Here is a 24,918-nt window from a genome sequence, read left to right as displayed (position 1 = left end):
ACATTAAATCAATTGAATATAGACCCATTAAAAACTTTTTTTCACCTTTTGTTTTGACAGAGTATTGTCAGCTGTTAAGTGTATAAGTAATACTAATTCCTCTTTACTCTGTTCAAGCAGACCACCTAAGCTGTTAGCAGTGCAATTAGATTTTTTTAAAGGTAAATGGCCCTCCAGGGGCAGGACAAAGTCATTGTCAAACTCCTGGCCCACCCAGATAATGACATTGGAAATAGGGAATGGGTTTACCATTGCTAACTGTATAAACTATGCGGAGTGTTTCAAGTGTCTATTTATCCTGCTGTCTCTCCCACGTAATATGCGAAAACCCTGGTGGTGTACTTTCTGGATCAGGAGACAGGAAGGATTCGAGGACACCCCTGCCGGAGATAATGGCAATGAATATATACTGGCGCTCCTCCAGAATTGTCTTCTTGTGTAAGGCTGTGAGTGAAATTCAATTTGCCAGTGTTTAGCTATGCCCATTACTCACTGAACTGTGCTGCAGTGATAGCGAGGGGCCCAGAGTTAGGGCAAAGCAGCACATCACAGAACAATGGCAATGATGAATGTCGATATGCTGCCACCGGTTTTTGAAGTGCTCCAACTACACGTGCTGTTTGCATTGCGTGCGTGGTCAGTTGAACTATTCGTCAGTTTGTTTTATTGCGGTGTGCCACTTCATCCGAGGCTGTTATCTCATAGATCAAAGCTTCCAGTTGTAAGTTGGCTGCTAAGTTAGAAGACAAGGCTGTAGTTGTAAAGTCATGGCACTTTAAAAAAAAGTTTTACCACAGACTATCACTTGGACAGAACTGGACTGCACATCTCTCTAAAACGTTGCCTGAACATGCCCTACTTCTCTGCCCCCCCTCACACAGACGTTCATCACTTCCTCCACTGAAATTGGTGGAATTCCAGTATCCTGGCTCGTGGTTGGATGACGCGAGTATCGTTTGTCTGCCAGCAGGCCTGCCTGTTTTTCTCTAAAGGTGTCAGGTTCTCAGGTTTGCTCAATCAGACGGGCAGGTTTGTGCCTGGTTCTCAGCCAGATGCACATATGGGATGAGGGAGCAGACCGAAAGGGTAAACAAGAACAAGGCAGATGTGGAGAGAGGGGAGTGGTGGAGATATTTTGTTATTTCTGTGCATCTGTTGTGCTCGTGGCTAGCCTTGGTTGAGCTATACCTCAGTGGATGTGTGGAGACCTCAGCTTACCCCTCACTCCTCAACACTCCCTCCTTGACAGGAAATAATGTTGTGTAGGAGTCAGTGGATTTACTACTATTGCAGATTTTTCCTTGTCTGAAGCTGTAATCCTCTGTCTGACCAATGCACAGCCTTGTGGGTAAGCTTGCTCATTGTGTAAGAGTTTGAGGCTTAACTGCAATCTCACTCCATTCTTCATCATTTAAACAAACTTTTCCAGAAAGGTATTTTCCCATGTCACTTCCCCAAATCTCAGTCATCTGACAGCTAACATGGGTTGCACAGTGAGTAAATAGATTACCAAACCACTAAATTGATCTTGATATCATTTTCATACAGTCATGCACAACACATAAGTCTGCTCATTGTTTGACTCTAAGTACACCTTGCTGTTTTTCTGTGGGACATTCCTCCACCCTTTTCTGCTCATCATGATAATATCCTCCCAGTTGTTCTTTGTTGCTTCTGTTTCCCTTGTTTACCATTTTTGGTTCAGTCTTAGCCTCATCTCTATCTCTCTAGCTCACCAATTCATTTGGTTTTCCTGGCAGGCCTCATATACACAGCTATAGTTTGGTTCCCGTGCCAGGCAATTTTCAAAGACTTCACTGTGTTGGAATGGGGCCCCAGACTTGCCCAAGCCAGGACAGAGGGACCTTTGTGCCTGCTGCCCAACATCCCAGTCAGCCCTTAGAGCAGGGAAAGATTAGGAGACAGGGAGAGCCAATGGGATAAATAGAAGGGTGCCTTTTGAAAGCCATCAGTGTCAGCCAAACAGCCCCTCAGCCCCATTCAACCACGCAGTAATTACAAGCTTGTAGGGCAATCCTTTGGCTCCTTTGTCACTGCTTTGGAAACACTTGCCCAGTCTACTGGGAAACTTCATTGCCTCTCTGTTTGGTGACTAGGGACAAGGAGTCTCTCAACTCCAACATGTTGTCCTTTCTCTCTGGTATACCAAGCTAGTCAAGCCATCTCAGCTACAGGGATTCCCCTCCAGGAGACCCCAGCTTTGAGAAAGTGTAGCACCCCAATTGGTGTCTCAGTGATGACTCAGCTCTTGTTCTTATGGTTTATGAGTCAGCTTGGAAGAGTCAGACCCCAGATTTACGTCTCTTATTCATCACACTATTAATCTGTCCTGCTGACAGACTGCTGTCTGTCTTCCACCTCTGATTAGTGTATGTGTGCTTTTTGTCACAAGGTCCTGAATGGCCTTCTGTCTGAGTCACCAGGAACACACTCAGGCTGAGTCTTCAAGGGGGTGCAGTCCTCTGTGTCTAGACTCGTCCTTACAACCGCAACAACTAATTCCTCAGAGGCATGCCACAATATCATCAGCCCCTGGTCTACATCTGTATCACCACTTTGCTCATCTCTCACTGAGCCCTCCGAACCAGCTGGGGAGGTCAGAGCCCCAATTACAGAAAGTTAACCTCATTTAGTCAACAGGTTCAAGCTGTCTCGACATGTCCCACAGACCTGTGAAAGAGAGAAGCTGTTAAATTCTGAAGTGGACGGATGGAGGGTGGCAGGATGGGTAGAAAGGAGACTGCGTTATGTTGTGGGTCTTTTCTTTCTTCTTGGCTTCCACTTCAATGTTGCATTTTCAGTCAGTCTCTCTCTGTCAAATGCACACACACTTAAAATGTACACAAGGCACACTTTTTCAGCCTCTGTGTCAAGCTCTTCTTTTTAATCTGACAAGACTATGAAGCCTGTCATCTGTCTTCGTGTCCGTCAGCGAAGAGATTAGAGGCCCTTTTTCTGGGACGTGTGTGTGTTCGTTCTATTCATCAGTCTGTCCCTGTGGACATACTCTGCAACATGAGGGAACTAGACCTGCAGTTTAATGTACATTCCCAGACTATTTTCATTCTTATTCATGTCAGAGAATACAGTGTTAGTAGGACATGAATGAGTTTTTTTTTTTTGTTTTTTTTTTTTTAAATAAATGGGTTTCTATTAATCTGCTTCAGACATGTACTCCACTCCCATACCCCATTGAACTGATGACCATTCATTAGAGAGGTGTGTGGCAGTCGTCGACCTAACAATTGTGTATGGTCAGCCTGGATCAAATCTGCATGCCACACAGTAAACTACACCAAGCGGAGATAGACAATAGCTACAGACATTGGAATTTAACAAGGATAAAGAGGTACTATAGTGATTTGCGCCCCCTCAGCCACCCCCCACCCCTAAACAATGTCATCGTCAATCGTGATGTTTCACTGTGGAAATCGTCATGTGCAAATTTAGTATACATCGCCTAACCCTAGCAAAGCTCAGTGGTGATATTTTCTTTCATCTTATTTGAATTTCCACTGGATGAAGATTTGAAAACATGCATGAAGGTTACAGTTCAGTTATGCCAGGGAATCTTGATGGACTTGTGGGTTAAGGCGTATCATCTAACCATGATGCTGTGACAATCTGATATTTGTTGCATCCATTTAATTTAATCAGGTCTAATTTGGTCTAATGCGAGGAATTTTTTTGCTGATTTGCTTATTATCTGTTAAGAGTATTAGGCTCCACATGAAACCTCTAAAGAATTTCTTGTTTATTCACTGCTGTTTTTATTTGTGATTTAACCAAATGGAAGCTCAACACACTCTTGGATTAGGACAAGAACTATGTCTAGTAGTTTTACCACAAGATTTTATTCTGCTTGTTTAGAGGTTAGTTGTTTTGAAATAAAGCTGACTGTGGTTACTTTGCCTCAGGCATTCTTACAACTGAATCATCTCCAGAGCCATGAGATTTTACACTTGCTCTCTTTTCCTTGCAAATTGATGTTGAAATTATCATGCAAATTGTCTCCTAAACATTTGAGCCATCTCTCAGTTGACTGTGTCATTATGGTAATGTTGTTGGTCACATGCACTATGCACTGCATTCATACAGATATATGTAGTTCATTTTTGAATGGAAACCCTCTTTGATTACTTTTATTTATTAAAGCAAACTGTAATCCCTCTTATATGGACATTACAGTTGATGTGTCACACCCCACATGATGGCCTGCTTTCTAAGTAGTGTATCTGTGTGCTACCTAGCATAAAGCTGGCAGGGATGTTGGGATGCAGTGTAAAGGTGGCCTTGCTGTAGGCCCGTCACAGTGCACTGATTGCTAGTGGCTAATGTGATCACAGCCACAGCCAGGCAGGGCTGACTGAGAGTGGAGCCTTAATCTCCCCCAGTGTCTCACTGCCAAATTGGCCTGATTTGTCAGGCAGAGGATCATCACCCACTTCTCAGATGACTTTCAAAGGCCCCTTTGCTTTTTGAAGTGGAGCTTTGGATATTTGATCCGGAAAACTGCAACTCTGCATTACAATTCACTACAGTCGGCTACTAAATGGGCACGCGAAGAGACCTCACACGCCAAGAGTCAGTGTTAGAGGGAAGCTTAGAGGTCTGCCAGTTGCAGAGACGGAAATGTATTAATTGATGCAAATGATTTTTCTCACTTATATAATCTTGCTCTGACCTATAAGTGTGCCATATTGTATCGTTCACGATAGTATCGTAAGTTTTAATATGATAAGAAATTCCTATTGTGATAACAGCAATATTCCGACTTGTCGACGTAATGATGTCATACCGGTACGTGCAGTAACAACAAACATGGCTGAAAGCAAAAGAAGCATTGCTACCAGCTCCACAGCTTAGGAGTTAAAAAGGGAAGTGATTTCAATAGCGTAGAAGTGGATTGGTTGTAAAAGATCAGATGTATAACAAACCACAGTACTATGAAAGAAGTGCAAGAAGACTGTACAACAAGAGGGGGCAATACAAAACAATTATTTCAACACATCAAACAAAAGCACCCATATGAGTATGAGGAGAGCCAAAAATTCTACATGCTTGTGGACTGTTGGTCGAAAAGAAGACATTTTTGAGATTTCACCTTTTAGCTTTGGGAAACTGATCGACATTTGTCATACTATTTTATAAACCAAATGACTCATTCATTGAAAAAGTAATCAACATATTATTGATAATGAAAATAAATAACTAATTAGTTGTAGCTCTACTCCAACTAACTCATCTGGACAAAGGCATTATTTTGCTCAGACCTTCAGGGGAAAAAAACACAATTTGTTGAACTCATTTTGATTTGGGCTGAGCTTTCAAGTTTCCCCTAGATGCTTATGCTGAAATTGGTTTAAAAAGTAGGGCCCCTTATCTGAAATTAAACAAGTCAGTGAATTTTCACTGGCTCCTAAAAAGCCATCGGAAGAAAAAAAACCTACACATTTTGTTCTGTAGGCAGGTTCATGGATTCCATATATCTCTCACTTTCTACAGAGAGGAAATTATTGCATATTTATGAAGATGCCCTCACATATTTTCATGGCAAAGGAAAAATGAAGAGATACCCTGTTGTGTGACAGATATGAAATGAAAAAAGGAGAGATATGTTCTTGCTTACTTTAAAAATTAGATTGTAATTAAACTTAGCATTGTGCTTTCTCCAATGTCAAGGACAGTGTCACAGGGTACTCATCAAAGTCAAACAAGTGTGAAGAAGTCTAGTTTTCTAATACTATGGATCTCACTTCCAAAATTGTATAGTATAATACCTTATTTCTGCCTTCTTCTATGTCAGGTAAAGCTGTATGAGTCAGGATATGGATACCTTTGCCCACACTTTTTCTGTCTGTACTAACTGAGTCCTCTTTTCTTTCCAGGACGGTGTCTTTTGAGTAAAAGAAATGCCAGTTAGAAGCCTTGACTCTGCTGAGGAAGCAGTATGCAGGCTTGAGTGCTGAAGAGGTGGCCTTACCCTTTCTCTTCTTCTGCCTCCTGTTTGATCCAGACAATCAATCTGCTCATGAAGTCAGGGAGCAGCATCCCATCCCAGAGACAGCTATGTCTACCTGCTGAGTGCCTTTAACCTTTGGCACTCGTGTCATGACAAGTCTGAAGCGCCCATCCATGGAGCACACCGTTGGGGGTTCCATCCCCGCCGCTGATGAGTTTTACACCCGCCACCTCCGTATGGTCAATGGAGGGGCTGTGCCAACCCGCACAGACAATGTTCATGCCACTGTGGCCACAGGAGTGCCTAAAATGGGTGTTCGGGCTCGGGTTGCTGATTGGCCCCCAAGAAAAGACCTTGCTCTGTGGCACCCAGCTGTGGAGCCTGAGAACCCTGCTGTGCCATCTGCTGGAAAACCTCACATTAGGTTAGGCTCGATTATTAGCCCTCAGGACTCGTCAATGCTGCGTAACATCCACAATACTTTGAAGAATCGAACCCAGCTCCAGGGGAACCACTACAGTCCTGACACCCGTTACCTGGCCCCAGGAGACTACAGAGGTCCATCACATCGAAACCCACGGCAGAGACGCATCCGTCAGCGCAGCAACAGTGACATGACTATCAGTGAGATGGAAGGCAGTGGGGACAGTGGTGAGGACTGGGGTCCACCATCCGGAACCAAATGGTCCCCTCTTCACCGTGAATATGGCAGCACCTCCTCAATAGATCAGCATGGAGCATCTGGAGAGAGTTTCTTTGAAATGCTTAAAGGCTATCAAGGGGACAAGGTTGACCAGCGTAGCCCTGCTCCAGCAAAACTAGAGGACATGCTGAATGTGGGGTCCAAGCAGACCATCATTGATCTTCAGGAGGATGTCACGGAAAACCTGCCTCCTAAAACCAAGGACAGAGATAAGCCCCCAAAGAGACGCACTAAATCTGAGACAGGGGGGGAGTCTATATTCCGTAAACTTCGAAATGTGCGAGGTGAGTCAGACTCACCCAGAGCGGGGTCTGACATAGAGGATAGCAGGACAGAGGACATGGGCCCCCCTCTTAAGCCCTGGGTGTGTCAGAAAGGCTTTTCCCACTATGATGTTCAGAGCATGCTGTTTGACCTCAACGAAGTAACTCAATTGCGACAGTCGGCAAGCAAAAGGAAAAACACCACCACAGGGGCATCTGCTGCTGCTGTAGCATCAGCAACCTCCACCCTCTCGTCCACCCACAGCCTGCCTTACAGCTCTCCAAGCGGCAGCCAGGAAGAGCTCAATTCAAGAGACAGTCCTACCCTGGACACAGGGGATGAGCAGAGCAACGAAATGCTACTAAGTTGCCCCTGCTTCCGCAACGAGATAGGTGCTGATGGCAATGGGAGACGCAGATTGGGAACAGGGTATCATGGGCTTGTGGGTGGTGGAGCAGGTAACGGCAGCTCAGGGAACCTGAGTGTGGAAGGAAACTTGTATGAAACATCTGTGAGCACACACTGCACCAATGCTGGAGTAGCAGTGCTCGAAGGACCAAAAGAGGGCCCTAGCACACTCAGTGAAAAGGGCAAACAATACATTGTGGAGCATGTGGACCTGGGAGCCTACTATTATAGGAAGTTTTTTTACCTAAGGGGTAAGATTAATTTAACGGCTTTCATTATATGTGTTCATTAGCATACAAATGTGTGTTTAAAACAGTGATGTTGAATATCCACCAACAAATGGTTTTTAATTGTGCCCATTTCTCACTTTCGTTACCTCAGAGCACTGGAACTATTTTGGGATGGATGAGGTGCTGGGTCCAGTGGCAGTGAGCTTGCGCAGGGAGAAGCTAGAGGAGGACAAAGAGCACGGCCAGCAGTATAACTACCGCCTCATCTTCAGAACAAGCGAGGTCAGCCATTATGACTTGTCTTGCTTACATCCCAACCTCAGCCTCAGAACCACATCCCATCAGTGCTTCCTGCTGTGGAGTGAATCTTCCCACAGCATTTAAAGATGTAGTCTATTGTTTTTTACACTCACAACTTTAGAAAAGTTGAGGAAAGAATTTTTTGTGTTGTTAGATTGTTAAACATTTAGAAAATCAGTAGCCTACTTTGCTTATATCCTGCATATCTGTATGAAATCCTGAAATGTACAAGGTGAGTATGGCTCACTTTCTACTGTGCCTGCACCATACTAATAGGACCAGCTCGAGGTGAAACCAGTCTCAGTCCTTCGTCCTCATTATGCAATCAGCCCTTTGGCTATTCAACTGTCTTCCAATATCAGCAATGTGTGAAGAAACTTCAGAGAGTGTACTCATCTCTCAGCTTCCAAAGCCTGTCAGTGCCCAACAATCTCAAACCACTGTGTGGAGAGCTGTTTCAGTTAAAAAAAAAAAAAGGCTGTGACATTTAGTTGCAATGTTGGCCCTTCTGTGTCTGGCCTTGTATTCTGGGTTATAAATTTTGGGTTACAGGTTTTATTATGTGGATGTACATTCCCAGACAGAGAGTAAAGGCACCTGTTTGAGGCTGTTTGTTGTGCATTGAAGTAGAACAGGTGCATGTGATTTAACCCCCACACTTTAGACTTAAGTACCTTCCGTCCCCCACTCCCTATCCTACCTTCCAAATATGGAGAACACAGGTCTATTGTGAACACAGGCCTATTTCTCTCCCGCAAGTCTCAAGCATGTAGGAGAGAAAGTCTCCGTCCATTCCAGCTGCTTATGATAGCCAAGTGATTGAGTTCACCCCCAGAGCCCAGCACAATGCATACTCTGTGTACACAGAATGCCTCGACAAGCCCTCCCACCTCTTCTTCCTCAGTTCCACTCTCTATTTGCCCTAGGCCTAGAAACATAATTGTCTTGTTGTTTTATGTCAGTGTTTTATGAATACAAGGATGGTATTACTTTAAAAAACACAGCAGCTTACATCCTTTTTCTGGTGTCTGGGCAGGCATTTTCTGCTATCAGTGTGTTCCATCTCTGACAGAAAGTTCAAAGCACACCAAGGATTCCTGAGGTGCATTCTTTCTCTCCTCGCACAACCTGCTTTAATCTCCTCTTCCTCCCCTGTCTCTTTCCACTCAGCTGACAACTCTTCGAGGTTCTATCCTGGAGGATGCAGTGCCTTCCACCTCTAAGCATGGCACTACCCGAGGACTGCCCATTAAAGAGGTACTGGAGTACCTTCTCCCTGAGCTGGATCTGTCCTGCCTTAGACTGGCCCTCAACACACCCAAAGTCACAGAGCAGCTGATGAAACTGGATGAACAAGGGGTAGGAAGATGAAAGCACAAATATTGAAACATAAATATAAAAACAAGCAGCAAAGCAGTCTGAAATTGTGTTAAAGGTTGTTTTTTTTTTTTTAAATGTACTATTTCAAGTTTGGTTTAGGTGGAACAAATGTATTACAGCTGTGTCTAATTGCTTGCCTGAATTTGTTTATCTCTACAGAAGTGGAAATATTTGTGTTCTGTGATGTCCTTATGTGAACCTTTATAGAAATATTGTGTCTCTCATTGTGTGTGTGTGGGTGTTTGTTGATTCCCAGCTGAGTTTTCAGGTAAAGGTTGGGGTGATGTACTGTAGAGCGGGCCAGAGCACAGAGGAGGAGATGTACAACAACGAGATGGCCGGTCCCGCCCTGGAAGAGTTCCTCCAACTGCTGGGGGAGAAGGTTCGCCTCAAGGGTTTCACCAAGTACAGAGCCCAGCTGGACACTAAAAGTAACAATGCCCGAACACACACATAGATGACACAGTTTGTGCTTTTATTCATAAATGATCCAGGTTATGATGCATCCTTTAAAAGCATGTCATTATTGGAGCTAACTGTTTAGATTAGAGATCAAAGGTGCAATGTGCATTTTGCTGCCCATTACCTTGACTTGTATTGCTAGTAACAATCTGGCTCGAATTGTGTGTTTCCCCTTCTTCATATTCCACTTTTCTTCATGGGACCTTTACTTTGCTCCTTACTTTTGGTCAAATATTTCATTTAACCTGAGCTCACTTTCCCTGTCCATGTTTGTCCTCATAACAATTTCACTTAACTTTTTGCATTTATATCCTTTTCTTTCACATATATCAACTATAATAGTCCTTCATCCCAGTTATGGATATACTGTAACTGACATGACTAAAACATATCTGCTGATTGAACCGAGTCAGACATCATTCATGTCTTATAGCCTTGTTGTTGACAAAGAAACTTTCTAGTGTAACTCTTTACATATGTACTCTATCTATTGTGAACACTTATAGGTTACATGAGTAAAACAGCTAAATGTTCTCTACATTGGTTTTGACAGTCATGTTATCCAGGCTGACATTGATCCACACTTGACTATTGTCTGGTTGTTATGGCTAAAGAGAAATTGCATCCTGTCTTGCACAGAAAACACACAGCACACAGAATACACATGTGAGAGAGATGGATTGCAGTAATTGTACAATGGTTCTCAACACTGTATTGCTATTTTTCCTACAGCGGATTCCACAGGCACTCACTCTCTGTACACGACATACAAGGACTATGAGATCATGTTTCATGTGTCGACCCTGCTGCCTTACACACCCAACAACAAACAACAGGTGAGGATATAGAGCCCAGTCATTGTGGTATATCATTAGCTGTGTATCAGAAGATGAAAATCTTCTTTGTTTTAAAACAGATGTTCCAAAGGCAACATGTAAGGAAGGGGGTGTATGGTTTATTGGAATGCATGATATGAATTGTGGCTCACATATTAGATTTGATTTCTGTCCAACTTTTATTCTAAAAGAAGCTTTCATTGTTTTCAAGTACCATGTCCAGGTTTTTGGTTGTCATTTAAAAGGAATGCTCCCCATTCTTTGTATGCTCTCATACTCAAGACTACACTTCTCTTCTAAATACTTGAATTTTTTTCTCTGACCAGTTGCTGAGAAAGCGCCACATTGGGAATGACATAGTAACCATCGTGTTCCAGGAGCCTGGCTCTCACCCCTTCACGCCCAAGGCTGTTCGCTCTCACTTTCAGCATGTCTTCATCATCGTAAGGGTGCACGACCCCTGCTCTGACAACACATGCTACAGGTGGGTCTTTGTATTTGACCAGGAAAGATGATACAGCAGATACAGTGGAGCTGGACTGAAGCAGCAATGCACTGAGCTTGTAGGTGTAAAGTAAATGTGTAAAAAGACCACAAGGGATTTTGTTTTATTTCTGCACGTGTATACATACTATGTGGTTTGTGTTTGTCAAAGGATGGAAGGAAGGAAAAGAAAAAGTAGTGTTGGTATGCAGCATATGTCCGAACAAAACCCCATCCTGGATAAATACAGGTTTCAAAAAATCTAGCCTACCAAAGACTTGGAAAGGTTTACAGTTTCAAAATGTGTGAGACTGACACTAAGGTTAAGGTTAGCCCACCAGCTATGAATATATATGACCATATATGACTGTTTCTTGAGACTAAGGAGACTCATTACAATTTTAAGTAGGCCAGACTGACCACACCTGCCATCGATGTTGAAAAATAAATCTGGTTTTAACGTTCCAGGACATAACTGAACCCTTTTTACAGTAGCCTGAAAGCTCCGCACTACTCAGAGTGCTACCAGCAGTGCTGTTGTAACTAGCATTAAGACAAAAGCATTGACTGGAAGGCATGGGTCACAGTGAAACCTAAAAGCCTTTGCGTGACCATCATCCCATCTATCTGGACTGTATATTTTTGTGTCAACTGTGTGCATGAGTATAAATTAGTTTGATTATTGTCAGATAGAAGAGATTGTCGCTGCAGCGGTTGTCGATCTGTCAGGAGCTCTCCTCTTCTCCTCCACTGGTTGATTCTTGGCCTTGTGATGATCAGATTGCTCTGCATACACACATATCAAGCACACATAGTTGCTCCCTCTTGCTCTATTCCTCCCTTTTGTCCTTTTACCTCTTTCTCATGCTCACTTGCACACACACATGCACGCTCTTTCCCTCGCACTGATTCACTCAAAGGCTCACCCTACTCACACTCATATAATACAAGCCCCCCCATCCATGTCCTCCTCCCCCCTCTCCCTGCCTGCCACTTTGCCTTTGGGCAGAATGAGCCAGAGTGGTCTGAAGGAGTTAGCGCCATGCACATGAAATACTCTCTTCACCCGGACATGCATGTGAGTGGGAAGGATTGTTGAGAGCAGAGTCCCTCAGAGCTCACATAGTCCACCTCGGGAGCGGACGGGTCAAGCTAGCCTTCTGTCTCTCAGCTCACAAACACGTCAAATTCAGGCTAATTTATTTTGAGATCTTTTCTGTTCACTGCCAAGTTTCTTTGACCAGCTGCTCAATTTCATCAACAAGTGGACGCCTTCATCCTGCCTGCTTTTGCCTAAAGGGGGCATCTTTTGGTTTACACTCCAGGAGTCTTTTTGAAGAAAAGGAGAAAAGGGTGAAATGCTGGTTCTCCTGGTTTGCCTTATGGATGAAATGGAAATGCATGGGACACAGAATCCTCGACGACAATTTAGCTATCCCACCCAGAGCCACTCACACACCCAGCCTTTGGCTTCTCCACACATTCTTTGGATCTAGGAACTATATGTTAAGGCTTCGCTGACTGTTTGTCACAAGTATTTCCATGGCTGCCTTTCCCTGATGGTGTAGAAAATAAGTCTGGGTCTGGACAAGAACTACAAGGATTTGTAACAACATACTTGAGCATCGGATTGTGGCTGCAGAAAAAAACAAATTTAGCACTGGCTCAGCGAATCATTTTCTCATCTTGTGTTCATTGCAACAAAGATTAAGAATATTTTGCAGCTAACATTTTGAGGAGCATGGTTGCTTTTTGTTCAAGCCAGGAGGTAAGATATAGGTGTTTGTGTAGGTGTTTGTATGATTTGGTGTCTTGGTTTTGTAGAAAGCACATAGAGCAATTGATGCAGTGATTTGACTCTTGTTATTTACTGGATTCCAAACGCTGTGGATTTTAGCTGATCTCTAGTCAAACATTATAATCAAAAACACAGCAATCACACATACATTCATTGGAATGCCGGCATCGATACATACAAGATTGAAACTAGATGTCATACAAAGAGATGATTGTTTGTTGTGATTTTTGTTATCACAGAATGGGACTGTGTCTTTATGCCTTGTGTAAGACCCTGTTGTAAAGGCAGTGATTTTACTTCTCTGATCTCTATTAGTAAAAGTGTATGTTTTTGATTTGTTGAGTAATCTAGTTATTAATAGCCTGTTGTTGCCTGCTGCTGAGATTTGGATAATACTCAGGTCATATTGAGCCAGACCGGAGCATTAGAGGAGTAAGTGGTCCAGGGCCAGCGGGGTGCTAATCTGCTGCTTTCAACCGCTGCCTCAAAGTCACACGAGGCCAGCAAGGAAGATTGCGTAACTAGATCTTTGTTAAGGTAATAGAGGCTGTTTTGTGCTTGCTAGCTGTAGCTATAGCTGTAGCTGCAGTGCCTCTTTTCCATACCATGATGTAGCAAAGAGTGGCAGAGTGTGAGCACTGGGAGCTGGCTTGTCAAATCGGATTGGATGTATAGTATTTATATGCTTTGTGTAGTCAGGCATGGTGTGCAACATCTCTGCTACAGGCAATGACTTTATTATCTGTTTAATGGACTGGATGGAGACTTGTCAGGACTGTCACATCAGCTTATTCAAGGCTGCATCTTGGTGTTCATACACTCATGAGGCTTTCACTGTATATATATATTAGACACACACAAACAGAGTGTGTGTGTATATACACACACACACACACACACACACACACACACACACACACACACACACACACACACACACACACACACACACACACATATATATATATATACTCTCACACACACAGTATGTGCCTGTGTGTGTGTGTGTGTGTGTGTGTACATATATATCTTCTTACTTAATTATGTAGCCACAGGCCACAGTGGATATAAACATGCTATCAGCTACTTAGACAATACAAATCTATCTTCCCCAATGGTAAAACAATCCCAATATGTTTAAATTCATTAGAATTTTTTTTGGACAGTGAGCCAAGTTTATTTTGCACAAAAGGTATGAGACAGCATTAACTGCACCTGTTGACTAATTTATAGTAATTCAACTCCAGGACAGCTATTGTGTGCAAATGGAATAGGAGCAATAGAGGGTAACACGAGGAGAACCCTGCCCGTAGGAATTCTAACGCCCTCTTTTATATTCATGAGTGAAACAGGTCAAAGGCAACGAAGCCTCAGGAGAAACTATGTAAAGATGTGTCTACTGTTCTTATTTTACAAGCCCATCTGCTGTTTGTCCTTGCAACATACAGTATCTCACTAAATTTTCTTGTTTTTTTGTTTGTTTGTTTATACTTTGTCACTCTTCAGTTTTTCACATATCTTGTTTCCATATCTTTGTTTTATATGATTTGTTTTTTTGCATAATATACACATCTCATTCTATCACTATATAATGTGGATAGCAGTGTTTTTGTTCAATGTATGTTTTTGCAAGTATGTTTAATTTATATGGTTTTATGACAGAAAAAATGTGCAAATGCATACTTAAAATTAGCTTACAGGTATCAATTTTGATGTATGTAATGTAGCAGTGACCTCAAACCCTCCCTTCTTTCGTCCCTCTGCAGTGTGGCTGTCACCCGTTCCCAGGATGTCCCCTCCTTCGGCCCCCCAATCCCCAAGGGTGTGACTTTCCCCAAGTCCACTGTCTTCAGGGACTTCCTATTGGCCAAAGTCATCAATGCTGAGAACGCAGCCCACAAGTCGGATAAGTTTGGCGCCATGGCAACACGCACTCGGCAGGAGTACCTGAGAGACTTGGCAGAACGTCATGTGACCAATACTCCAGTAGAACCCACTGGGAAGTTCCCCTTCATCTCTCTGGCACACAAGCGGCGGGAGAAGGTGCGTCCATACAGCGGGGCGGAGCTCCGCAGCCTGGGGGCAGTAACCTGGCAGGTTCATGCTGAAGACCAAGTGGCCGGCGCTGAACGCGAATGCCTGTTGGCCATTTCAAATGACTTCATCATCCTACTGGATCAGGAGGCCAAAGCAGTCGTGTTTAACTGTGCCACACGTGATGTGATTGGTTGGTCATCTGGAAGCCCCGCCTCCATGAAGATCTACTATGAGCGTGGTGAGAGTGTGTCGCTGCGCTCCATTAATAACAACACGGAAGACTTTGGAGAGGTTGTCAAAAGACTGGAGGTCAGTGGGGCACTTCTGCTGTCTGTGACAGTACATCTCATTAGTACATTCACATCTGTTGTAGCTATCAGAGGTCACACTGAGTTAAGCACTGTCTCTGACAAACAGCTTGTAATGAAAAAACACATAAATCCTTGTAATTCTGAATATGATAAATCTATTACTACTTTAATCATTATATTTTCATTTTAGGTAGTTATCAGAAACAAATTACAATGACTAAAACAAGATAAATATACATTTCTAAATCAAGCAACTAATTTCAACGAGTGCAAAGATCTGGGCCTTTTGAAATTTCCATGTAACCACTAATTTAACAGATATGTAGGCAGAAAGTACTTAATGAAGTTTGTCCCATGATAGACAGTTTGAAGACATGCAATGCCCAATGTCCACTTCTTTGACTACAGCAGTATGAAAAAAATAAGAACAAAGTGTTGATGTTATAATAGCAACATATGGGCGTAGCCTCAAATTATGCAGCCACCAAAAAGCCACAGCTGTTGTGTTGTAACTATGATTATAAGTAATGCAAAGCATAATACATAGTTATTTGGTGATATGATATCATTACTGAGGTTTGTACGTAAGGCACTGCTTTTTGGTGGGTTATTTGAATCATTCCTCAGTCTGAGCAGTTTTAGTTGATGGTAAACAAAGTCAAGAATTACTGTTGCCTACTGCCAGTACTTGCACATGTCTTTGTAATACATTATTGTTTTTCTTTTTTTGGCAATGGCTTTTGTTGTGGCTATCATGACTCAGTCCCTGTTGTGATTTGCTCCCAGACCGTACAAGCTAGTATTTACTTGTCAGTTAATCAGTCACAGGTAGAGGAGGAGCTAAACAGGGTGTCCAGTGGTAGTCAAATATACGGGGAGTGTTCCAAATAATTCAAATTAATGTGTTTTGTATTCATAGATTGTGATGGATAGATGTGTCTGAGGCTTATGAGGGATTAATGTTATTGTCAGATGAGATGATGTTTTGTGGAAGTTTGTGAGAACAGTTTTATGCATTGTGCTTTTCTTCCACTTTTCCCATTTCCTGTGCCACCACATGTCCATTGCTCTACTCTGTATGTTCTGTAGCTCTTGACCAAGGGCAGCCAAACCACAGAGATGACCCTGCGTCGTAATGCCCTGGGCCAACTGGGCTTCCACGTCAACTTTGAGGGCATTGTAGCAGAGGTGGAGCCCTACGGCTATGCCTGGCAGGCTGGACTCAGGCAAGGTAGCAGATTAGTGGAGATTTGCAAGGTTACAGTGGCCTCACTGTCCCACGAGCAGATGATCGACCTGCTCCGAACCTCCGTCACCGTCAAGGTGGTCATCATTCCTCCACACGAAGACTCTACACCACGCAGGTAGAGTGGACATAGAAAATCTGTACAAGATACTGCAGTTAATCCAGTTGAGGCTGTCAGGGTAGTATTCTAAATGTGAATGCTTCATGTGCCAACAGAGGCTGCTCAGAAATCTACCACATGCCACTAGTGGACTACAAGAACCACAAGGAGGGCATGCCCTATGAATTAAAGTTCCCCTTCCGCCCGACCAACAACAACAAGTGGCCACGCACATCCTCCAGCCCTCAAACACGCGCTGCTGGCACAGGGGGAACACTGATCAAGGCCCCGCCATCAGATTTCGGTGACCGTAACTCTGCTGCTATTCCACGCAGTGTGTCCAGTGATGGTCGACCCATCAATCCCAAAAGGTCACATAATATCTAAAATGCGTTTATGAAACTTGAAGGCACACTGAACTCATGCCTGTCTGATTGCTGCATCATTTTTAATGACATCCTTATGTGTCCTTGCAGATATTCCCCTGGGAACGATAACTATGCTCTTGCCTGCTCCATCGTGATGGGTCGCACGCTGCACAACACAAACTCCCCTTCTAGCCTCTCCTACTCTGACACCATGGGCTCCAACCAATGGAGGCAGAAGTCTATGCCTGATGGGTATGTTCTTCTGCCCCTCACTCTAGGTTTCACAGACTACATTTCACGAATCAAACATTTGCAACATAAGCCCTCCTTATTGCTCTTCTAGGTTTAATAACAACAACTGCCAGTCCCCTGTGACATCTGTGCGGCATGTGGCAGGTGACGGGGTCAAAGTGTCGTCTAGCACCGGTGCTGCTTGGTCCCGAACTGGGGAGGGTGACACAGCCAGCAGACAGGGAGACAAATCCAGTGCAGGTTGGATAAAATTTGGTCTCAGTATTAGAGCTATTATTAAATAAAACATGATATTTACTGTGCACTCACTGATGAAGAGACCTCATTACTCATATGTCTTTGCCTCCTACAGACACTTTGGTTTCCAAGGCAGTGATTCCTCGACTACAGCCGCCAGAGCAAAGCGGACACATGTCGCCTAATAAGAGTACTAAGGTGAGCCAAAGTCAACAAACACATGTCAGTTCCTTGTTTCTATTTGATGGCAAGCTACAAGTTGATAACTGTGGTAACTAAAGGGCTGCTGGTTAATTGCTGGTAATGTAATTTGGAGTAGAAACTACCATATGTTTATACCATATTTCTGCTCTAAGAACAGTTAATGTTAAAATAAATGTTTTTAACATATAAACTATTACAGTGGCACGAGCAGCTGCTTGCAGTATCATTATGGGTTCTCAAAGCCTCTCTATATGAATTGTAAAAACTTGCAGAACAAAAATGGTTTCAAATTAAAAAATTATAATTTGACTCATTGTCTCTGAACAGGCGGATGCTCCATATTCATCCAGCCAGTCGAGCAGCAACACACTCTCAAGCAACGCCTCCAGCTCCGCCCACAGCGACGAGAAATGGTATGAGGTCGGTTCCCGTTCAGGGGTGCGGATTGATCTAGAGCTCAATGGCTATCTTCAGGGGACCTCCACTGACAGTGGCATCGACGCCACGTCCTTCACTGCTACCCAAAGCAGCACAGCTTCTTCAACTGGTGCCTTCAGGGCCAAAGAAAAAATTCCATGGCAGGATGAGTCAGCAGGGAGCCAGAGAGCCACCGACATGTCACCTCCAACACCAGACTCTCTTGATGCTATTGGAGGCAGTGAGAACCCGGCGACGAGCCCATCAGCCTTCCCTCCTGACAGTGGTTCCTACAGTGATGCCGCCTCCCACTCCAGGTGTGCTGCTGTTCTGTTAGTCAGCTGAGTTGGCTATAGGATCAATGTTTCATTAAACAGACAGTGATTCATTGTAGTCCAGATATATCCTGTACCATCCCAGATGGAAAAGTCCAAAGCTCTGCGGTTTGTGGTTTGGCATTAACAAAGGGAAAGGGGAAGAATGAAATAACTGTGTGTGTGCGAGGTTTTGAATTTGTATGTATCTCAGTCTCCCGATATCCATGATAGAAAGGAAATGCTTGATGTTGCTAGAAATGCAGACTGTGAACTCAGCACTGTTCCCCCCTCTTCTAAATCCCACTTCCTTTGAATCAACTAAAGCTTTCCTCCCTCTCTTCTTCACTCGGCCAGAAATAACTCAGCTCCACCAGACCTCTACATAGGCAGCTTTGTTTCATAGTATGTGCACGCACATGTGCGCTTGCAACTAGACACAAAACTTGCCATTTGAAATTTCAGCTTTTGAGTCAAACTATGGAGAAGTGTTATTTGAAGTTTCTGAAAATGAAGTGCAAGTGTCCTATTTCTTATTTATGAATTCATCGGTCGGTCCCATCTACAGCAATAGCAGGAGCTTTAGTGATGGAACAGTTAATGTTTTTAAGAGGTTTTCGCATGTTTATTTAATATAATATTTTGACAGTGAAGCAAGAAGAAGACAATTTGGGGAATGCATTTTCAATCACAAGTAATCAGTGCTTTTTTAATAAAAGGTCAAAATAAGAGTTGAACAACTGTAGTGAGTTATCTTTGTGTTTGTGTATTTTGTGATTGCTTAAATATTTATGTCAGTGACTCTTTTCTTTATCTATTCTTTACGTCCCTCTCTTTCCCCTGTTCGTCTCTAGCACACTGAGTTCTGGCCACTCAGGGAGTCCGATGGGCCAGGGCTGCAGTCCCATGTCACCCCAGGATGAGTCAGCCCCCTCACTCACATCCCAGAACTCCCCAGGGCCCAAGAGCTTCTATCCTCGGCAGGGGGCGACCTCGAAATACCTGATTGGCTGGAGGAAACCTGGGGGAACCGTCAACTCTGTGGACTTTGGCAGCACTCGCAAGTAAGACAGGAACTATTTTTATGAAGCATCTGTGAATGTTTAAAACTCTGTCTCATGCATGTTGTGATAACTTTATCATTCAGTGTAGAAATGCGTCCTGCTGTTAGTGGTGTTGATGTTTGAGAGGTTGGGACGGAATATTTTGTCCCAGACACTGCTCCTCTAATTTACATGCTTTCTTAAGTTTGGTCAACACTGCCACCGTGTGGTGTAGCTGGGAAGCTTTTTTGATATCATCTTTTGGTTCCCAGGAGTGATTTTACTTTCCCTTTTTTGTTCATTCAAGGTAGCAGCAGCTTATGTTTGGCTTAAAGGGTGATAGTATAATTTGTGGTTGATGACAACTGTTATTTTCACACTGTACAGCTGCTCAGCAAACCACAGTTTGGTGAATCAGTTGGGTGATTAAGTACATTCGTCATGGTACATTAACACCACATCACAATTACAGCATCTTATCTTTCCCAGATTTTTCCATCCAGTGTGGGAATCTGAACCACTGACCTCTAATCACAGACATGCTTTCTTGAATTCTAGGTCACCACCTCCATTACACCCCCGATTTTCTATTAAATGTGTTTCGTTTGGATTTAAGGATTTTTCGGTCTGAGTTAGGTTTCACTTTATTCTCCAGACGGCACCAGAGCGATGGCTTATTGGGCGGCCAGCCGCAGCTCAGGGCCAATCTCCGGGGCTCCCAGTCACCCCAGCGGCACACTGCCAAGTCCAGCTTGGAGGAAGACTTGAAGAAGCTCATCACACTTGACAGCCCTCCACCCACTACAAGTGAAGAGAAGGTATTCAGAAAGTCACTGGCTTAATTGTCAATACTGACATAAATGTAAAGGTCTATAATGCATGTAAAACACATCTTTTTGCACATATTCTATTTCTCTCTGAAGCCATTGTTTCCTGGCCCACCACCCAGTCGTCGCTCCCTCCATAGAACGCTTTCAGATGAGAGTATTTACAGCGGACAGAGGGAGCCTTCCTCGACTGGACAGCGCAACACACCCACCGACCTTCTGTTCAGCTGCTCCACCATGCCACGCTCACCCACTGCTCGCCACGCAGCCAGCCGACGAGCGTCACACAAATCCTTGGGTAAATGTTCAGATTTTATAGTTGACCATAAAGGAGATGGAAGTGTAGTGCATATTGTCCTTTCTGTAAACAGTAATGAAATGGGATGAATTGATTTACAATTCACAGTATGTCTTCAGGTAATGAAATGAAAATATTAAATTTAATTTTAGCTTACATGGGTTATGTGCCATCACCGTTGGCTGCATTTCTCTCATTTTCTGTCATGGGGGAGCAGACACATATGCTGCCCAGTGGGTTTTACTTTGCAGTTTCTTTTTCCCAGGAGACCTGTCCGCCCCGGAGAGCTCAGAGCTGGAACAGGAGAGGAAGAGGCAGCAGCTGCAGGATCCTGTCCTCATGCCCCTGCCTGACTCTGGGGCAGATGGTCCCCTGGACTGGGCCCACCTGGTAGATGCTGCCAAGGCCTTTGAGGGTAGGCACACATCATGTTTTCATTTCCTCTTCGAAATTATTGGAAGTGAAGGTTAATTTAGGAAATCATTTTTCAGGGGAACTGCTGTATTTATTATCACCAGAAGAGTGTGCTGTTATTCTGTGTTTGTTTTCCCTCAACTGAAGGCTGAAGTTCTAACAGTACATCTGGATACTGTTTTTCATTCAGAGCAGAGGCTGGTCTTCCTAGCAGCCCAGGAGGAGAGCTCCATGGCTGAGAGCACAGCAGCCACCAGCCCCCAGCAGGCTGAGCCTCAGGCAGCCCCACTGAGACAACCCTCGCCTGGGTAAGAGGCCTCTGGTCATGGCCTGGGACCAGTGTTTGCTTTAATCCACTCATGTCCAGAACTGTGCCATATAAGACCCTGCAGATCTCACTCCAGTGAAACACTACTGCAGCTGATATCACTAATTAGTCTTCTACTCTGGTTGACCACACACTAATCAGTAGAATCAATGGCTATAATGTTTGGTTTGAATGAAAACCCACTTTCAGAAAAGAAATATTGACCATAAGCTAAACCACTACTTTAAGTTCCCAGCTAAAGTCCTTGTTGTCCTTTTTTCACAGAGAGATTCCGGCCTGTTTGATGGGGAAGGTCAGCCAGCTGGAGTCCATGGTGAAAGCACTACAGGAGGACCTGAAGAAAGTGAGTCGTGTTTCAGTTAGACTGAGAACTCCTTTCTTCTTTTGCTGAGGTCCACAGCATCTGTAAAACAGTTACAACAGTTGAAGGAGTAATAAACATGAAAAACAATGGGTCTGAATTTTAGTCCAAAATGTCACAAACAAATCAACATGAAATATAGATAACACAGATCTAGATGACAATGCGTAAGACTCTGTACTGTATACAACTATCCAGTTACAGCAAGTTGAAACATCAAAATCCAGACCCTAACTGTCAAGTTATTAACCAGCTTAAATTAAGAATAAGCAGATGGTTATGACACAAAACTTTGAATTACTGTAATCAGTTTGCTCTAGTTTTACACTTTACCTGACACTAATGTAAATATAAAGAGAAGCACAGTCTCAGATCACATTGCTCACAATTAGTTTTTCTTTTATTCTCCCAGTATTTGGTTACTTGAGTCAGGTTACATCAGTGGCCACAAAGTGCATATTACATATATATATATTTAAAACACTACAAAACTGTGTTTCTGTATCACCAGGAGAAGGATGCCAAGGTGTCACTGCAGGTTCAGATCCAGAGTCTGCGTGAAGACAACAAACGTCTCCTGGAGGAGTCCTACAGTGCTTCAGCCAAGCTCAAGAAGTTCACAGAGTGGGTTTTCAACACCATTGACATGAACTGATGCACACAGCCGTCGACTGTTCTCCACTGGGAGTATGACCACTACTGAAGCTGACCTGAAACTGTTCAGTACTGTACACACATTACAGTCCTTCAAGGACCATCCAAAAAATGTTCATAAAAACTCACATCAAGAACAGTTTCTCTCACAAACCAGTGCCAACGTAGACTTATTTGCCATCCTGCTTCAGCCTTGTGAATCTGTGGTATAATAATCACCATGAAAGTCAGAGAATCATTACAAGAAAGGACAGGGGGACAGAGAAATCGAGCAGTGGTGTAACTGTGTGAAAGTTTTGATCAGCATGCAGTCCCTTCCTTAGAATTTCACAAATGATATGATGCTTTGTGTCCAATTTAACGGATTGTTGGTATCCCTGCATGTCAGAGAGTGCAAGATGTTGAATTTAACCTAAAGGGATTTAAAGTTACTGTCCCTGTGTAGCTCCCTAGCTAACTTAATTACAAGTGAACAGATTTCTAATTATAAAGTTGTAGCCCAAATAAAATTAAATTTCATCCAATTTAAGAGTTATCAAATATAGCCCCATATTCCTCTGATAGAGGTCGACACTTTTTAAGAATTGACAGTGTGTTGCAGATTTTTTTGTTTTACATTGACCTTCAATTTTCCCAACTCAGTGATGACGTCACTGTTTTTTGTTGTTGTTTTTTTAAATTACTAATCAAAAAAGAGATATATGCTAGATACTTTACATGAAAGATATCACTATCTTTATGGTAGCAGTGTGCATAGGTAGATACAGGCAGACCCTTTACATAGCATACACTGTAAACACTGTAATGTCAAGCGCCTGTCTGTAATCCCTATATGAAAAATGTTCTAGAGGGTTATTGCAAGTCAAAGCTGTATAGAACTACTGGTCAAAAGTAGATGAAAAGAATATATATTGTACAAACACAGAACAATATGGGTGCCATAAAAATAGAGCAATGTCACTTATTTCAATTCTTGTAAATATATAATGTTAACTATTTTCTCACCTCTGCCCTTGATATATTTAAAGAGTATTTATGAAAATGTATGGCCAAAAAAGAAAAAAACAGCCTATGCAGTTCGAGATCTGCATGTTTTTATTATAGTCAGTCTCGTATGTGAGAGGATATTTATCCTTTAACTCGAAACAAAGTTATCAATAAAACAAGTCACATTTTTAATCCAAACTACTAAAAAATACAAATCAATAATCAGAAATTAATATGTTTTTGGCACATAAAGACCTCATAATAGTGTTTCACAGATGCCTGCTGCAGTGGATTGAATGACAGTGCCACCTAGTGTTGATAACATGTAAAATGCTATATGGATCTGACCCCCCTCCTCCATCCATAGCATGCTAAAAGGCTTCAATCTGATCCTTAATTCTCTCAATAGATTAAAATCGGTACTGTTTGGTATATTATTACATAGTAAGATATTGTGTAAATCCTGAAATTCTAGCTACAGAGGTTTCTGTAGTAGCCTATGTAAATCTGCTTTTAAGCCTGACCTGAATTTGGTCTCTAGACGACCAGGCAAACAAAGTCTATATTTAAGCCTCATAAGTGATTCCTTTTGTACTCAGATACTGTGCAACTGTACATAAAGAGAATTTGATATTCATCAGAATTTGCACCTTCATTCTTATTTTTTAAGATTATTTTTGATGTAAATCTGCTTTATTGGCTAGGATATAGAGGAGAGCAACAGGAGTAATATGAAAGAGAAACAGGGGATAAGGCAGGACGAAGACCATGAGCCGGACTCAGACTCAAGACTGAGTCCCGCACCCCTAGCACAGCAGATCGCCCCTGCACCTTCATTCTCAACATGTGTGACAGCATGTGATTCTGTTTCCATTGAGCTGTGATGTGTAAAAATGTTTATATCTATTAAAGATATTTTGTTGAATTACACTTTGTTTCACAGAGCGGTCTTTTGGTGTGGCACTTTGTGATGTTTTAGGGGGGAATGAAGTATGAATCATATGGTTTAGATGTCATCAACCACATAAACAGATTTACTTAAGAATTGTTCTATGTTTTAACAAGAGGAAAACAATAGCTAAACTAATGTCTGCCATTAGTGCTGAGTGCTGGAGTAAATGGATACCTGTCAAAGGTCTGCCAGGAGGTGGCTGCCTGCTGTTGTATTGTGATTAACAGAGAGCTGCTGTTTTTCCACTCAGGCATGATTACACAAGGCAGTTGCCCTGACAGAGATGAGCCTGGATGAGACAGATTGATGGATGAGGATAACCTGAGAGATGGCGAGCTGATGGCAGTTATGGTCCTAGAAATGACTGCAGTGTGATGGCTTGCAGAGTTATGGCTAGACTGCTACAAAGCTGCTTTTTGGTATATTTTTTATACAATTAGAAATACAATAGGTTCACTTTTTTAAAACAATAATTAAATATCTACGTGTACACTGACAGAGGTCTTGGTCACTGTAATTGTTCCTCTTGTCCAGACTGGCTGCAAAAGGAACCCTCTGTGAGACTGGGGACTAGTAAAGCTGCCTTCAAATTGAACTTCTAAGCTTGTGGTTACGACGTCGGAAGTTGTGTTTACGATATGGTTCAGATCACCACTGCTTGGCAACGTTTAGAAGCCACCCAGGCTACCCATTAAGCTAGCTGGCAAGCTAGTCAGAGGGA

At 42.9% G+C, this 24,918-nt stretch overlaps 1 protein-coding gene across 1 annotated transcript in view; it reads left to right on the top strand.

Annotated features, from left to right (window-relative positions):
• The window catches only part of LOC134000655 (signal-induced proliferation-associated 1-like protein 1), a 35,906-nt gene extending 11,782 nt beyond the window's left edge, over positions 1-24,124 (top strand). Inside the window, exons 2-21 of the mRNA XM_062440071.1 lie at positions 5,910-7,609; positions 7,740-7,870; positions 9,059-9,247; positions 9,525-9,699; positions 10,463-10,566; positions 10,893-11,050; positions 14,614-15,193; positions 16,285-16,559; positions 16,658-16,912; positions 17,018-17,161; positions 17,253-17,401; positions 17,514-17,596; positions 17,930-18,336; positions 19,188-19,397; positions 20,032-20,194; positions 20,300-20,501; positions 20,767-20,916; positions 21,106-21,223; positions 21,508-21,586; positions 22,116-24,124. Of these exons, the coding sequence (XP_062296055.1) occupies positions 6,133-7,609; positions 7,740-7,870; positions 9,059-9,247; positions 9,525-9,699; positions 10,463-10,566; positions 10,893-11,050; positions 14,614-15,193; positions 16,285-16,559; positions 16,658-16,912; positions 17,018-17,161; positions 17,253-17,401; positions 17,514-17,596; positions 17,930-18,336; positions 19,188-19,397; positions 20,032-20,194; positions 20,300-20,501; positions 20,767-20,916; positions 21,106-21,223; positions 21,508-21,586; positions 22,116-22,259 (5,193 nt within the window). The 5' untranslated portion in view covers positions 5,910-6,132 and the 3' untranslated portion in view covers positions 22,260-24,124. The remainder of the gene's footprint in view (positions 1-5,909; positions 7,610-7,739; positions 7,871-9,058; positions 9,248-9,524; positions 9,700-10,462; positions 10,567-10,892; positions 11,051-14,613; positions 15,194-16,284; positions 16,560-16,657; positions 16,913-17,017; positions 17,162-17,252; positions 17,402-17,513; positions 17,597-17,929; positions 18,337-19,187; positions 19,398-20,031; positions 20,195-20,299; positions 20,502-20,766; positions 20,917-21,105; positions 21,224-21,507; positions 21,587-22,115) is intronic.
• Positions 24,125-24,918: the final 794 nt, after the last annotated feature.

Source organism: Scomber scombrus, chromosome 19 (assembly GCF_963691925.1).
Source record: "Scomber scombrus chromosome 19, fScoSco1.1, whole genome shotgun sequence".
Lineage (NCBI taxonomy): Eukaryota > Metazoa > Chordata > Actinopteri > Scombriformes > Scombridae > Scomber > Scomber scombrus.
This window is presented reverse-complemented; position numbering and strand designations above follow the sequence as displayed.